Genomic DNA, 16,282 nt, shown 5'->3' on the forward strand with positions numbered 1-16,282 from the left:
GAAAGGATAGGATCCAGAGGACACAGACTTATGATAATTGGCAAAGGAGTAGAGGGAAGGTGAGGAGGTTTTCTTTTGCATAGCAGATTATTACAATCCGAAACACACTGTCTGAAAGAGTGGTGAAAGCAGATCCAGTAGTAAATTTTAAGAGCAAATTCAATGTACACTTGAAAGGAAAACCAGCAGGGCTATGGGGAAAAAGTGGGGGAGTGGGATTAATTGGATAACTCTTTCAAACAGAATAGTGTCCTTCTGTGCTATAAAACTCCACGCTGGAGATCAGCAGGTAAATCACTCAGTCGATTTTAACTGTATGTCTGCAACCTCACTTGTAGCATCCCAGTTTCTGCTGGGCTGGTTGGGTTAAAATACACTGCAGTATCCCCAGTATTCCCTTAGTACGGCATTGAATTATCTGCCTGAGTTAAATGAATACCATAAGTCACAAAGTGGAACTCGCAACTATTGAACCAGAGGCAAGAAGGCCATCCAAGTCGGTAGAGTCATAGAGATCTACAGCATAGAAAAAGGCCCTTTGGCTCATCGAGTCTGCGCCGGTCAAACAAGTACCTAACTATTCTAATCCCATTTTCCAGCACTAGCCTTCTATGCCATGGTATCGCAAGTGCATATTCAAATACTACTTAAATGTTATGAGGGTTTCTGCCTCTACCACCCTTTCAGGCAGTGAGTTCCAGATTCCACCACCCACTGGGTGAAAAAATTCTTCCTCACATCCCCTCGAAACCTCGTGCCCCTTACCTTAAATCTATGCCGCATGGTTATTGATCCCTCCACCAAGGGGGAAATGTTCCTTCCTGTCTAAGTTCCTTCCTGGTAGCCAAGGGGGTTAAATTCAAAGCTTACCAGTTATAGTGAAAGCTTTACAAATGCATTGCCTTTCACTTTAAGATGACCAACTGTGAATTTGGCAAATAAGCCTGGGCAGACAAAAGCCTTCTGTAAATCCTGTTGAGATGAGGGGTGGAATTTTATGGACTTAATCCCTACTGAAATTTGCAGGTCAGGAACCCCTTTGAGTAATTGGTGGGCTTTGCTATTGTTCTTTAACTGAGAAAGGCATTATTATCCCTCCTCCAAGTTGCCTGACCAATCAGGGAGCAGGTGCAGGGTGCTTTGCCTAAACAAATAATAAAGTAGTTCTATTTAAAAGTACCCCCTGCAGGGCAGACAATGGCAGCACTGAGCAAAACATTGAATATACCAGTAGGAAGGAAGGAAAAGCTGCAGGATAAAGCAAGACGTGGCAGGGCTGCCTGCCGGTTCTCAAGGCACAGTAAGGGCCGGCAGAGAAGTCCTCTTCCTTGTGGACAGGAAGAAGGGGCCAGCCTGCCTCACCAAGCAGGCATTGCTGCAAGTAGCAGAGGCAGTGAACAGCAGGAGCGTGGTGCCTTGGACCTGGTTCCAGTGCCATAAAATTACAATGTCCTCATAAGGTCTGGTGAGGTGAGTATCCTAACAACTCTCACCTGGCAGCCGCCACTCTTTCACCCCACCCCCTAGCATTCTCTTGCACTGCACTCCTCTGTCCTCTGACTAACACAGCTGGTTATCACACACATTCCTTTCTCTCCATCCTGCTCCTCCTCAAATATCCATCTCAACAGACAACACTCATAGACAACCTCATGCTATTGACCTCCCTCCCCCCCATTCCCCACAGCCACCCTCCTCAAATGTTCACTGTTCATCCTCAGCACTCATAACATTTCTCACACTCATAACTCTCTGCTTCTTATCATTGCAGGACACGAGAGTCCATAACTCCAGGCAGAGGTAGAGAACAGGGGGTGGAACTGCAGCCATAACCTTCCTGACCACAATAGAGGAAGAACCCCTTGAAATCGGCAGAGTGGCACGTTGGTGATGGAGGAATGGGGGTGGTCCACAGTATTAAATGAAGAACTGCTGTGTGACACTTAACTGTCACTCATGTTGAATAGATGTCACCAATATATTAACATAATTACTATGTTAACTTTGAATTCTATTTTGCCTATATGCAGCGCTAACTCACATGTTTCATCTCCCGCTGGTGCATCACAGGCCCGGAGGGAGATGAGGGAGGATCCAGAGGAGTCCTCAGAGAAGGACAAGCACTCGGAAGACACACTGTTGCATGACTCCTGTGCACCCTCTACCAGTGCAGATACACACACCTAGGTGGGTCCAGCATCACAGGTAGCTCAGTGGTGAGGAGCACATCATCTATGAGCAGGGGCAGGTGCTAGAAGCAGCAGTGGAGAGCTTCCATTGGAGGGCACAGGAGACTCAAAATTGCTCAGCCGCATACAGATGCTGAGCCTCAGGGGTCATTAGAGAAAAAGGGTACTCATGGAGCAGCATTTCCAGGAGCAGTGCACAACCTTGCAGAGAGAATGGAGGAGTCTAACTCAGGCATGAGTGTCATGATATCGCAGGCGCTGACAACCACCTCTATTGAAAGAATAACCAACCTCATAGAAAATCAGATGTGGCTGGTCACTGAGTTCATGCTGGCCCTGACCAATGGCCTGCACACTCTGGCGGTCAGTTTGTAAAATGATGAAACAAAGCTGAATGCCACACTGACATGCAGCCAAGTGCTCTTCTGTTCTTGGCTAGCAAGGAGGTCGACCTAGGCTCTGAGAAGAAGATGGAGAAGGGGTACTTGGTAGTGGGGACTCTTCTCCAGACATCCCCACTTCTCAGCTCTGCCCTCGCTCTCTCAGATAGAGCTACACAAGCTGCCTCCTGCTTCACTGACCAAGCCTGCCCCTGCACAGCTGCAGAAAGGGTCGTCATTGTCATGGCCTCTACTTTGTTGCATCCCTCATTCATCTTGGTCAATTTTATTCTGGTGAATGGAATAATCAGCCTTGGTGAGGAGAAAAGACTGCGACAATGAAGATTGGCTGGGTGACTGTCGGATGGAATTTATTTTTTTGGGTGGATGGGGCATTACACAGAGGACTTAATGGAAAGCCTAGAATGCTGCAAGCCCATACTTCAAGTGAATGAGCCTGGTACAGATTTCTCTGACATGTAGTCTCCCTGGATACCTGGCACAGATTTGCATGATGTTCTTGTGGTGTTACACATCAGCTGCACATTAATGGATTGGAAATCATAAGGAGCAGGAATAGACCACATGGCTATCAAGCCTGCTCCTCCATTCAATATGATCATTGCTGATCTTGGGCTTCAACTCCGCTTTCCTGTCCGCTCCCCATATTACTTAATTCCGAGAGACCAAAGATTTGTCTATCTCAGCCTTAAATAAATTCAACAATGGAGCATCCACAACCCTGTGGGTTACAGAATTCCAAAGATTCACAATGGGCCGTAACTTCCAACTAGCGTCGGAAAGAGATGGCCCGCAGGAATTAGAAGAAATAAATACATACTTACCTGCCCTTGAAAATTAAGCTGTCACTTCCGTTTGCCGGAGCTGCTTGGGGCCTGCATCTAAAGACTCTCGCAGGCCCAGCGAAGTGCAGCCCCAATGGATTCAAGGAGGCCGTGCCCCATTTTTAAGGCCGTTGCAAGTAAGTTGAAATTTAAAGGTCAGGCAGAAGGTAAATGTCTAAGGTAAGTAGATAAATTTAGGGGGTGGGGGGATCGGAGGGCAGGGGGTTCAGGTAGTGGGTGGAGGGATTGGTGGTTGGGGGGTCAGGGGGTGTTTGTGGGAGGTTCAGAGGTCCTGGAGGGGTGTGGGGGGTTTGGAGGTCAGGAGGTGGGGCTTGAGGAGGGTCGAGGTGTGGGGGTGTCAGAGGTCCGGAGAGGATAGGAGTGATGGGGGGGTGCTGGAGGGGGTCATAGGTTAGGGGAATGGGGCCATTGAGGCCGGGGGGGGGGGGAGTGTTTGGGGGTGTGGTCAGAGGTCCTGGGGTGTTTTGGAGTTCAGGGGGGGTGGCAGGGTCAGAGGTCTGGGGGGTGGGGAGATAGGGGTGGTGAGGGGGTGGAGGGGTCGGAGGTCGGGGTGTGGGGCCGTAGGGTTTTGGGGGGGTTGGTTGGAGGTCAGGGGGTTAGGGGTGATCAGGGGTCGGGGGGATGGGGGCATCAGAGCTCGGAGGGTGGTGGGTGTCAGAGGTTGGGGGTTGGGGGTGTCAGAGGTTGGGGGTTGGGGGGTGGGTGTCAGAGGTCGGGGGTTGGAGGGTGTCAGAAAACGGTGGGGTGGGGTGTCAGAGGTCGGAGGTGGTTGGGGGTGTAGGGGGAGTCCCTTGGGGTGGGGAGGGGTGTCAGGGGTTTGGGGGTTCCTGTGAGGTGGGTCGGGGGAGTGTGGGGGAGTCCCGTGGATTGGCGGGGGTCGGGGGTGTGGGGGGAGTCCTATGGGGTGGGTCGGGAGGACATGGGGGAGTCCCGTGGGGTCGGTCTGGGTGTTTATAATAGTTACCCAGAAGTTAGAAGAGGCTTTAATTCTTCTAACCTTTTCTGAGTAACTATTGGTGTAACCCTGGCGGAACCCTCTGAAGTTTGCGATTTAAACCACATTTTCTGATGGTTCCTAGGACAAGGCAATTGCCCAGAGGAAGTGTGTACCTGGGAACTTCAGAGAAGATTCCCCAGTGCATCTTTGGGGTGACCCCTAAATCTGACGCTGGGGATCTCAGAGCTCAATCCTTTAAGTAAAGAAATTTCACCTTACCTCCATCCTAAATGATTGTACACTTATCCTGAGTCTGTGTCCCCATATTTTAGATTCCCTAACCAGCAGAAATAACTTCTCTATCTACCTTGTCACGCCCCTTCAGAATCTTATATGTTTCAATGAGATTACCAGCCATTCTTCTAAACTCAAGAGAATATATACCTAATTACTCAGCCTCTCATCATAGGAAAACCCTCTCATTCCAGGAATCAATGTGGTGAATCTTTGCTGTACCACCTCCAATGCAAGTATACCCTTCCTTGAATATAGAGACCAATACTGCACATAGTATTCCAGGTGTAGTCTCACAAAAGCCCTGTATAAATGTAACAAGACTTCTTAATCTCTGTACTCCAATTCTCTTGCAATAAAGGCCAACATGCCATTTGATTTCCTAATTGCTTGCTGTACTTGCATGCTAACTTTGTGTTCCTTGTATGAGCACACCCAAGTCTCTCCAACACGTACAAGTTTCACGCCATTTAAAAACTATTCTTACGATCAAAGTGAATAATTTCACACTTCCCCACATTATACTCCACCTGTTATCTTGTTGCCCAGTCACTGTCTATATGTTTTTGCAGCCTCTTTGTCCTCATAACCTACATTACCACCTAGTTTTGTATTGTCAGCAAATTTAGATACGTTACTCTTTGCTTCTTCATTTAAGTCATTAATATAGGTTGTAAATAGCCAAAGCTCTAGCACAGCCCTTGCGGCACTCCACTTGCCACAGCCTGCCAACTTTAAAGTGCTCCACTTGTGCCTACTCTTTCTGTCCTTTAAACAATCCTCTATCCAGGATAGATTACCCCAAACTTCATGAGCCCTTATTTTGCCTATTAACCATTTGTGTGACACCCTAGCTAATGCCTTTTGAAATCTAGGTATACCACGTCTACTGGTTCCCCTTTATCTACCCGACTAGTTACATTCTCAAAGAACTCTAATAAATTTGTCAAACATGGTTCCCTTTTGCAAAACCATGTTGGCTTAGAAAATCATAGTATGATCATACTAAGTTCATTCTTATGACTTCCTTAATAATAGATTAAAGCACTTTCCTGACAACTGATGTCAGGCTAACTGGCATGTAGTTTCCTGTTATCTCTCTCCCTCCTTTCTTGAATGATGCTGTTACATTCACTAACTTCCAATCTGCTGGTAACTTTCCAAAATTTCAAATCATATCCACCGCATCCACTATCTCTGCAGCTTTCTCTTTTAGAACCCATCTTGGGCATCCTGCAGGCCACCAGGTCCTGGGGATTTGTCAGATTTTAGTCCCTTAAGTTTCTCCAGTACTTTTTCTCTGCTGATATTAATTACATTAATTTCCTCACTCTTAGTGTCCTTACCTTTCACCCATCTTTCATCAATTTCTTGATGGAATGAAACTCAAACTCACTCTTGCAGTGCAGAGGAGGTCATTCATCATTTTTCAGCACTGGACCCAGTCCCTTGGATGGAGCCCATGACCACTCAGCTCCACAGCAACATCTGCCCAGGTCGCCTTGGTCATTCATGATGGTCTTTTGTGGCCATCAGCTGGAAACAGACTCTTTCTATGTTACCAAACCACCTGGAGGAAGTGGTGTAGTGGTATTGTCACTGGATTAGTAATCCAGAAACCCAGGGTAATGCTCTAGGAACCCAGGTTCAAGTCCCACATCCCATAAATGAATAAAAGAAAAAAGATCCATAGGGTGACGTGCTGGATAGATTGTGACATCACTGAACACAGCTGACTCCAGTGATAACACCTACTGAAATTTTACAAAGATGGAGAATTCATCAACTTGGACCCTCAAAAGTTTTCTCAAAAAGTTCATCTGGCAATGCTGGCCAGTTCAATTGCAGTCCTCTCTCAAAAGGACTGCAGAGTTTCAGCCTTTAAACATGGCTTTCTGCCCTTTAAATATAGTGCCTTTTCCTGCATGGGGATCAGGTGACGCAGGTCTCCATATGTCAGAGCCACCCACATTGTGTGATTCAGTGGCAAGCTGCGTCACACATATTCATGAGCTTGTCACCACGTGATCGGATTTCGGTGGCTGCATCCTTCCCAGGCCAGATTCCTGACTTCTCCTGGCCCGTCGGTGGACTTATTGATGGATGGACAAAATCCAGCCCATTGAGTTTGGAGTCAGAATACCTGACCCTTTTACATCAGCTTTTAGATCTGTTGAACCTTAGCATTTGAGCTGATAAAAGAGCCACAAGCAACAATTACGGGATCTAAGTTCTAAACATCAACAATCTGTCAAAGTTTAAGGGCTAAACCCAGCATCTCCATTGAAGGAGCCACCCGTCTCCAAATATATAGCCGGAGTGGGAGAGGCCTCCTGTTGGGACTGCAACTTGGTTCAGTAGTAGCACACTTACCTGGGTCAGAGGATCATACCAAGCATTGCACCAGAGATGTGGGCACAAAATCTAGGCTGACACTCCAGCATGGTACTGAGGAAGTGCTAAACTGTTGGAGGTGCCAACTTTTACCTTTCAGTTAAGATGCTAAACTGAGGCTGTGCCTGCCCTCTCAGAAACAATGTAAAAGATCCCATGGCACTATTTCAAAAAAGTTCTTTTGGTGTCTTCATCAATATTTATCTCTCAACCAGCGTCATTAAGAATAGATTATCTGATCATTATTTCACAATGTTTGTGGGACCTTGCTGTAGGCAAACTGGCTACCATATTTGCCTACACTACATCACTTCAAAATTAAGCATGCGCTTTGTGATGCACTTTGGGATATTCTGAGGTTATGAAAGGTGCTATATAAATGCAAATTCTTTCTTTAAGTCTAATATTTTTATATATAGGATGATGTGCATACATCATTAACACCACTATAGAGATAAAAAATGTTAGTTAATTCACAGTGAATTACTTTGAAAGCCCTTCCAGGTTCCGCAGTTTCCCAAGCTCGTTTCATAGCACGGATTTCATCCTGTCGTTCGGTATCTTTCTTGATGTCAACGTTGTCAACTTCACCATAGTCAGTGACACAGTGAAGTGTAAAGTGAGGTTTTGTTGTATCAATTTGCTGCACCTGAGAAACAAAACCAAACAGTGTACATTTCAGTTAATCACTACATCAACCTTGCACCATATCTCTGTTAAGTTGGACAACTAAAGGTTGAAACAAAGATAATAAATGGAAAGATGGCTGTCTCCACAGCTAATAAAGACTTTTGTAATGTAGTCACTGTGGTAATGTAGAGACACATGCCAGTCAGTTTGAGCACGGCAATGAGTGGATCAGAGCTGATGAATCATTGATCTGAAATGTTAACTGTTTTTCTCTCCATAGATGCTGCCAGACCTGTTGAGTATTTCCAGCATTTTCTGTTTAATTTCAGATTTCTAGCATCTGCTGTATTTTGCTTTTGTAAACTTACTAGCAGCCACTCAGTATTTGCCATTACATGGCAACCTGTAAAGAGATGGCCAAGAAAAGCCCACTAAGACCATTCATGATCTGCATCCATGCAATACAGTCTTGTGTACCACCCTCCCTGTAACCAAAGAGATGCTCATTCCTGGGAAAGCAAAAAAAATTTTTAAAATGTGACATTCCTCCTTTGACTTCCCAAATGCTGCAGGAGATTACTTACCCCTGATATATCACTACACATGGTTAGTCAGCCAACCTCCTTTTCCAACCGCCATGTACAGGACCAGAGAAACACTTAGCAGTCCCAAAGGTCACCAGCTTTTTACTCTGTTTTCTCGAGTATATCCTTCCATAGCCTTGCCTGCCAAAAATGTATTCATCATCCTCTACTCCAGCATAACACCTAGCCCATGACCTTTGGTGTCCTATTATGACTTCCTGTGTATACCTGTCGCTCCCCATCAGTGAAAAATTCTTCAGGCAGGCTTGGTTTCATATTCTGGGTCTGGGGTTTTCTGCTCCTGATTGCAGCAGGCACCATGGCGGGTGTGAGAGCTAAATCTCGTGAGAAGACCCAAAACCGGTTTTGCGATGACGTAAAACAAGGAAGCGATTGTATGCTCCAGCTGTCAGTGGCGGGCCACGTTTCCTACTGTCAAATGTCGTGAACGTCATTAGCATAAATCAGCATCTCATGTGAAGATGGATTTTAAAAAATATTTCTGGGAATATGGTGGTATTCTGTAAAGAAGGCTATGTGTGCTTGTCCATGGGTAATTAAACTGGGGGAAGGTTAGTAAAGACAGCTTGTCTTTGTGAACTGAGAGATGAAGGGTAAAGTTTCTAGATGTATACATTTGTAATGAGAGGCTATGGTGAAGTTGGAATTACAAGTACATAAGTTGGGTTTTAAAATTTGCATTAGGTAACAGATAAAGACTTGACTTTTCAACTGCTAAATTTCAAAGGGAGTTTAGGGGAATTTTACAACTTACAAAGGTTTCATAAGTAAACAAGGGATGGTTATTAAATTTTATTTGACCCGAAAGTGGAGACAATAGGATGACATGAAATATTTTTTATATTTTGGCAAAGTTGAGTTCAAAGAGGAGCTTAGGACAATGGAGTCTAGGACGAAGGGGAAAAAAAGTTATTTAAGGGAGATGTTTATTTGAGGTGACTGTCGGGGAGTGGGTGGTGGGGGGAAGATGTCCTGAGACCAGCTCTGTGCTGAGAAGTGTTGTGAATTTGAAGCAGCCACCCAGTTTCAAGACAGGGAAGTCTTTGTTTTCAGAAAACAGCCTGTTTCTGAACTTCCTTCAGATTTCTCCAGCAGAGTGGAAGAGAGTGAGAAGTCATATAGTATACTTTATTAAAGCAGCAGCAGTTTTTTTGCTTTGGGTAATGTTACTGGATTTTTATGGTTAAAAATCTAGAGGAAGCTGTTGCCAAGTAGTTTACTTGTGTGTTCTGATCAAGTGGTTTTTTTTGGGGGGAATGTCTTGTAAGGCTATTTCAACTGTGTAATTTAAACTTGTGTGTTTAAGTTTTTTTTTCTTCTTGTTAATAAGACTTTTAATTTTAAAATACTAAAAGTGTTACTGGGATTCTATGCTTCTGGGGTCAGTAGTTTTACCCCTCATTTTCAAAATACAAAAAAAAGGTTATGATCAGTAAGACAAGTTTCCCCCTGGGATCTGGCTTGCTCAGCAAATAACATTGGCTGCGGTCGTAACACTCATTATGATGCCTGCTTGCCGGAATCATCCCTCCATGCTGGATTAAGAACCCACATCGGTGTGCAATTAGAATGACATGTTTCACAACAGGATTTAAACAACCTGCAGCTGGCAACCCACACTTCGCTCCTGACTCCGAGATGAGTTTGCATATCTTGCATTGCGCAGTGCTTGTAGGGGTCAGTGGCAGGCTTCGCTGGCTGCTATGTATCAGTTTCAAGGGGTTCTCAAAGCAAGTCTCTACAGGTACCACAGCAGGGTTAAGGTGGGAGTTGTTTTACTGTGCTACAGGGCAAGGGTTCCTCTGGGGAATGGGGCCAAATAGGACTGAGGTGAGGGAAGGGAAGGGGCTGCAGGGCAAGACTCCACTGGGAACAATGAATGGGGAAGGTTGCTCTAAGACACATGACTTGGGGGTTTGGGAGGCACTAAAGGGCCAATCAACTGAATTGATAGTTCCAAAATGAGGTCAGAATCGCGGCTGAGACAGGTTAACAGCTGTTCAGTTGACATGCAGGGAGTCAGTGAAGCAATAATGCCCATTCTTGCAATACTGATCCCTCAAAGTGGCAATGATTGTTCCCCTAGTTGTAACCCCTCATTCGCAACCTTCAAATTCACCAGAGTATTATGGAACTGCAGAAATATTGGGCAACTGGCCAAGCTTGAGAACCCCCTTGGAAATGTTGCCATTCACAACTCACAGAGGAGAAGCCTCCAGACCCCCTAAATTAATCTCATGTAGTCACTGAACATGTTTAGTCCAAACAGCACAGTCTTGGAGTGCAAGTAATGAAGATCCCAGCACCTGGGCTGAAAGCAGAACACCGAGTCACCTGGCTGAAGCTGCCACCAGTCGATCATGTGGGCTTGAGGGGGGTGGGGCTGGGTGGGTGCGGTGTCGTGGTTGGGGTTTGTGGTGAACGTTCATGCACACCCTGCACTGTGCATCATTTCAGGGGCCAGTACTTTCTGGCATGCGTGAAAGGCCTTGAGCCCACAATCACAGACAGAAAGTGGACCTTTGACAACAAATGCTGACTTTCTCATTGATACTGCAGTGAGGAGACCATCAGGAAGATGGAGCCTGCTGTTATCGCTGACTGCATTACTACTTATAGGCAGGAGAGAACAATAAGAAGGAGATGACAGAGGCACATGGCTCGCCAAAGGGAGCAACAGAATCCTCAAGACCAAGTGGCAGCAGGTGTTCCTCCAGAGGCGTAGGATGATCCTCAGAGAGCCGTAATTCATAGGCGCCTCACCGGAGCCAGGGTGTATCAATGTTGTATGTTTTATCTGCAAATGAGTGAAAACCAGTGTTGCAGTTGCCTCCACATGTCAAGAGATCTGGTGACGCGTCTGCCACATTCTGCAGGATTGACACCATGGGGACATGGAGGGCATCTATTGCCAGTGGCTGTGAAAGTAAGCGCTGCACTCAACTTCTACGCCAGTGGCTCCTTCCAGGGCTCCATTGGGGACATCTGCGACATCTCTCAAGCATCCACCCACCAATGCATCCAGGAGGTCACAGACGATTTTTTTGCAAAGGCCCACAATTTTGCCCACTTCAACAGAGACCAAGCAAGCCAGGACACAAGAGCACTAGGCTTTGCAAAGCTTTCCAGTTTCCACAGGTGCAGGGTGCCATCGACTGCACTTATGTAGCTATAAATCTCCCTGGCAACGGGCAGTCCAGTATGTCAACGGCAAAGGCTACCACCCGCTCAATGTACAGCTGGTGTGTGACCATAACAAACTTATCATGCAGTGGGTACCAATTCCCGGGTAGTGTCCTGACATGTACATCTTGAGTAGATCTCAGATCACTGACGTCTTCGAGGGACCTCACAGGATGCAGGGTTGGCTCCTCGGGGACAAGGGACGTGGCTGATGACACCCTTGCGGCAGCCTTAGACTCCTGCAGGCAAAGAGGCCATTTCAAGGATCAGACGAGGCAGTTGTGCTCGTGGGGCCCTCATTGCCAGCAGATTTCAGGAGGAGGATGATGAGATGCACTGAGGACCCTCCTGGACAACTCTCCTCCATTATGGACCAGCATGACCACCAGCATAGCTATTCCTCTAATTTCACCCTTGAATCACCACTTCCAGATGGCAGTGCATTGTTGCAAAGAATGCTCAGGACATCTGTTATGTTGTTCTATGGGGTTACTCTGCTTGCGAACTGGTTACACGCTTATTTGTTGGCAGGTGAGTCGATTAGAATATATTACAGATGCAGGGACCAGTATGTAATGGAGCGCATGCTATTTATTTACACAGACAACATGATGTGTGCTTCTCCAACCAGACCCTACTCTAGGCTAACATTAAATGGTAGCCCACGCTACACAGCTATTGGGTCTTACAGTCACCTGGTCAATCCGCTCACATTCTCTTAAAGGTGTATTACACCTCAGATTACCACAATATCTGTCTGTGCTGATATGAAGTGTTACCTGGAGGAGGGCATTCCTGCGTCAGACTTCAGAAAGTGCTGCCTCTTCACACATCCATCCAGCATCCCAGTCGCAACAGCACCCTGCAAGATGCAGGGGCACTTGCATGATCCTCAGTGGCCTAGTGCCTGCATGCCTTCAATCTGGCAAGGCTCCACATGGAGATCCATCAGAACCAATGCAGCCACGCATGATATGTTACATCGATGGTTACTCAGAAACATAACACTTGGGACAAGGCAGCCAATGAAATACTGCTGATGTGACTGCACGTAGAGATGACTCAGCCAGATGTGGTACACTCTCCAAAATGACAGTGACATCCGGCAATTAAAGTTTGGGATCCTGAGCTGCATTTATCCTAACCCTAACATGGAGGCACAGCACCTGAGCATGACGAGGTCAGACATTTGGCTGCCTGATATTGAAATGCCTCCTCTTACACATATGTGCCCTCATGGTCAGCCCTGGCCCTAGCGAAGTCCAACATGATCAGAGAATATGAAGCCCTCAAGGACACGTGCCATGAGGAGGACTATTCTGCTTCATCACATTCCCACTCCTATGCCTTTGCACCCCTCCACCTAGTCTGAAGCAACAATCGTGCGATTCCAGAGCATGCCTAAAGACTGTTTTGGCCTCTATAAATCACCATTTGATAATAGGACAAGTAACCTCATGGAATGTCAAGGCGATGGGACGCATACCATTGTCTATCAACTTTGTGACCAGGCCTTCTCCCCGCAATAGTCACAACTACAGGGTGAGAAACGCTTAAGGTTGGACAGGATTAGGATGCAAACTCCAGAGGAGATGAGGCCAGATGGAGGTGTGAGGGTGTGTGAGAGTGATGATGACTCTTGAGGCACCAGTAAATGAAATCCTTGAGAATGTGTCATGGGCTTGAGAGCGTGTGAGTTGACAGTGATGAGGTGGTGACTTACCCTGGTGGAACGGATGAGATCGTTCATCCTCATACTGCACTGTGCGGCTGACCTCTTCAGTAGGGCATTTGCACTCACCGCCGCTGTGACTGCTTCCCAAGCCAGATTGGTCACCTTGATGGAAGGCCTATGGCCAGGACAGGGGTAGGAGGCATCGCCATGGGTCTCGATTGTGTTCAACAGATGCTCCAGTGAGGTGTCACTGAATTTGGGTGCCGCATTCTTCCTGCCTTTGGGAGAGTCTACACTGGAGTTGCTGCAGAGAGTGCGTATGCTGTGCAGGGGAGCCGTTTAAACATGGTGTCCGGAGTTAGGGAGCGCTAAGGTCACGGTGGGGTGGGCGAATCAGATGCTGCCCGCCAGTGGAACGGCGTCTTCCCCACAGATGAATAATTAATCAACAGCGATTTGGACAATTTGCCGCAAAAAGCCACCATTGCAGCTGCCCGCTGAAGGCCTTTGCGCATTTCAGGGAAATTCCCAGCCTGGGACTCATCCCAACCATTGTATGTGCTAACTCTCTCCTTATCTTTAAAAGCTTTTTCAAAACCCATCTCTTCCAACAAGCATTTTCTAAATATGCTCTTACTACTTGATATTTATGTTAGCCAAAGATGTTAAGGGATATGGGGAAAAGGCAAGGATATATGGAGTTCGGTCCCAGATTAACCATGATCTCATTGAATGGCAGAAGAGGCTTGAAGGATTCAGTGGCCAGCTGCTGTTCCTATGCTTTTGAAATTTCCAACACTTCTGTTTTCATTGCTTCGCTGGATAACCAATCATCATATTTACTACTCCACTGTTAAAACTTGAGCACCAAAATCTGGGTTGACACTCCAGTGCAGCACTGAGGGCACACTGCATTATTGGAGGTGCTGTCTTTCAAATGAGGCCTCGCCTGCCCTCTCAGGTGGAGACAAAAGTCCTTCAGCATTATTTTGAAGAACTGCACGGGAGATCCTCTCGATCTCCTGGCCAATATTTGTCCCTCAGTCAATTATCTGGTTATTTTCACGTTGCTCTCTGTGGGAGTTTGCTGTGCACAATTTGACTGCTGCGTGATCTACATTACAACAGTGAGAACACTTCAAAAATACTTCATTGGCTGTAAAGTGCTTTGGGAGAGCGTTTTGTTATGAAATGTACTTCTGAATGGACAAAAGCCCTTGTTGTCCATTCCACAAATGAAAAAATGTACCTGAATCTCTGGCTTGGCTGGTGCGTTTTTCTCCTTTCCTTTGTCCTTATCAGCTCCCTTTCCTTTCCTGCTATGTTTGGCTGCTGTTGAGGGTTTTGATTCTTCAGTCTCAAGAAAAGTTGGGTCAATAGTCCTCCCTTAACAATCAAGATATAAACATAGCAGCAGGAACAAGGTGATGTTGTTGTCATTTCATATTTTCAGCTGATTGCATGGATAGACATTATGCAGTGGTAATGAAATTCTCAAATACACATTGGAACAATAATCTACAGTAACTCATTATTCAGAACAAACATTTTCTATATTTATACATATGCAGTCATCACTTGGAGACTTAAACTACATAAATTGGCAGGGTTGAGATCTTGGCAATTATGCTGGATTGAGTCTGCAGGAGAACTTTGCCATCGCCCAGCTGAAGTTCACACTTCCACCTCAACAAGGACCCTTGAATGCTGGCAGGAGCTAGAGATGGGGTGAGATACCAGATACCTAACCTGAAAGATAATCTGCCCCTAAAAGCCCCCTTAAAAATGCTTAAAACAAATTAAGCCTTATCCTCAAAGATCCAAACACTGAACCCAGCTAGATTCCTAGGTTCTGAAGAAGAGTCATATTGGGTTCAAAACGTTAACTCTACTTCTCTCTCCAAAAATGTTGCCAGACCTGCTGAGTTTTTTCAGCATTTTCTGTTTTTATACCAAGGCCGGTCCGGATTGGTAATTACTATTAGTTACTGGATTACCTTAAGGTTTCACTTCAGTTTTTGAAATAGCTGAGTATTACAGTTGACCCCATTCAAGGTTCAAAATACGAAACTAACTGATTAAACAAATATAGACAAGTAAATAATCTAAGAGTGATATATGTAACTCTTGGGACTGGATTGGTTTTAATTGACCTGCTAGCAGCTGCTATGGTTAAAATTGCCCCAAGTAGTCCAGGAATTCCTTACTCCAAGGACCTGAGGCCATAATCCAGTATAGTGCATTAATGAGGAAGCACATTGCGCCACTCCTGTTTATGAGAGCTTCATGTGTACCAATTAGCCACTCCATTTCCTATATTACAACAGTGATTACATTGCAAAAGTATTTCATTGACTGTAAAGCACTTTGGAACATTATGAGGTCTTGAAAGGTGCTACTTAAAGGCAAGTCTTTTCGTTTTGCATACAAGGGGTTTAAAAAATGATAAAAAACTAACTGTCCAAACTGCCCATCCTGGTCATACATGTACCATGAACCAAATCCCACCCCTTCGCCAAACCAAAGATCTCCAATTTGGGGGAAAATTCTGGGAAATTCCCCTCTAATCTCTGCAGGCAATTAAGCACGTTTCAGGAGAATGTGGCAGCCGATAATCCCAGATCCAAGTTACCCGTATGAAATGCCACATTGGGTCTACCAGTTTTATTTAAAAATAAATGCTTTGGCAGTGAGCTGCAGTAAGAATGTAACCACAATGTTTGATTAGAAACTTGATAGAAATGGCAAATTCATACTCTAGATGGCACTACAGCTCAAGTAAAATAAAACCCAAGAGCGATCAAGTTGTAAAATTAAATCACTCCAATTACATACAGATTCAATATGAAGTGGACCTAATGATAAAGCAAAGTATTTCTAAAATAATTGTATCACTATGAGTAGGAAAGATAGTCTACCTGCCTTGTAGGGTCTTCATGCCTTTGAAGCACGCGAGTCATCCAATCATTGGAACAGTAAAGCCCAGTTTGATAGTTTAGGGAAAAAATGTCGGAAAATTTTCTTGGAGCTGCTCCAGCTCTACCAGTATTACTTCTTCATTTTGTAAGGTGTGAATCACTTGGAAAACAAAAGACTGAAGGGTCCTGGGACTGAGGAGCACTGGGGAGT

General features: G+C 45.6%; 1 protein-coding gene across 1 annotated transcript in view; it reads right to left on the bottom strand.

Annotated features, from left to right (window-relative positions):
- Positions 1–16,282, bottom strand: part of LOC144689496 (androglobin-like) — an 87,407-nt gene that overhangs the window by 25,209 nt on the left and 45,916 nt on the right. Inside the window, exons 8-9 of the mRNA XM_078556632.1 lie at positions 14,403–14,539; positions 7,548–7,709 (exon numbers count right to left, since the gene is read on the bottom strand). Of these exons, the coding sequence (XP_078412758.1) occupies positions 7,548–7,709; positions 14,403–14,539 (299 nt within the window). The remainder of the gene's footprint in view (positions 1–7,547; positions 7,710–14,402; positions 14,540–16,282) is intronic.

Source organism: Cetorhinus maximus, chromosome 14, assembly GCF_964194155.1.
Source record: "Cetorhinus maximus chromosome 14, sCetMax3.hap1.1, whole genome shotgun sequence".
NCBI lineage: Eukaryota > Metazoa > Chordata > Chondrichthyes > Lamniformes > Cetorhinidae > Cetorhinus > Cetorhinus maximus.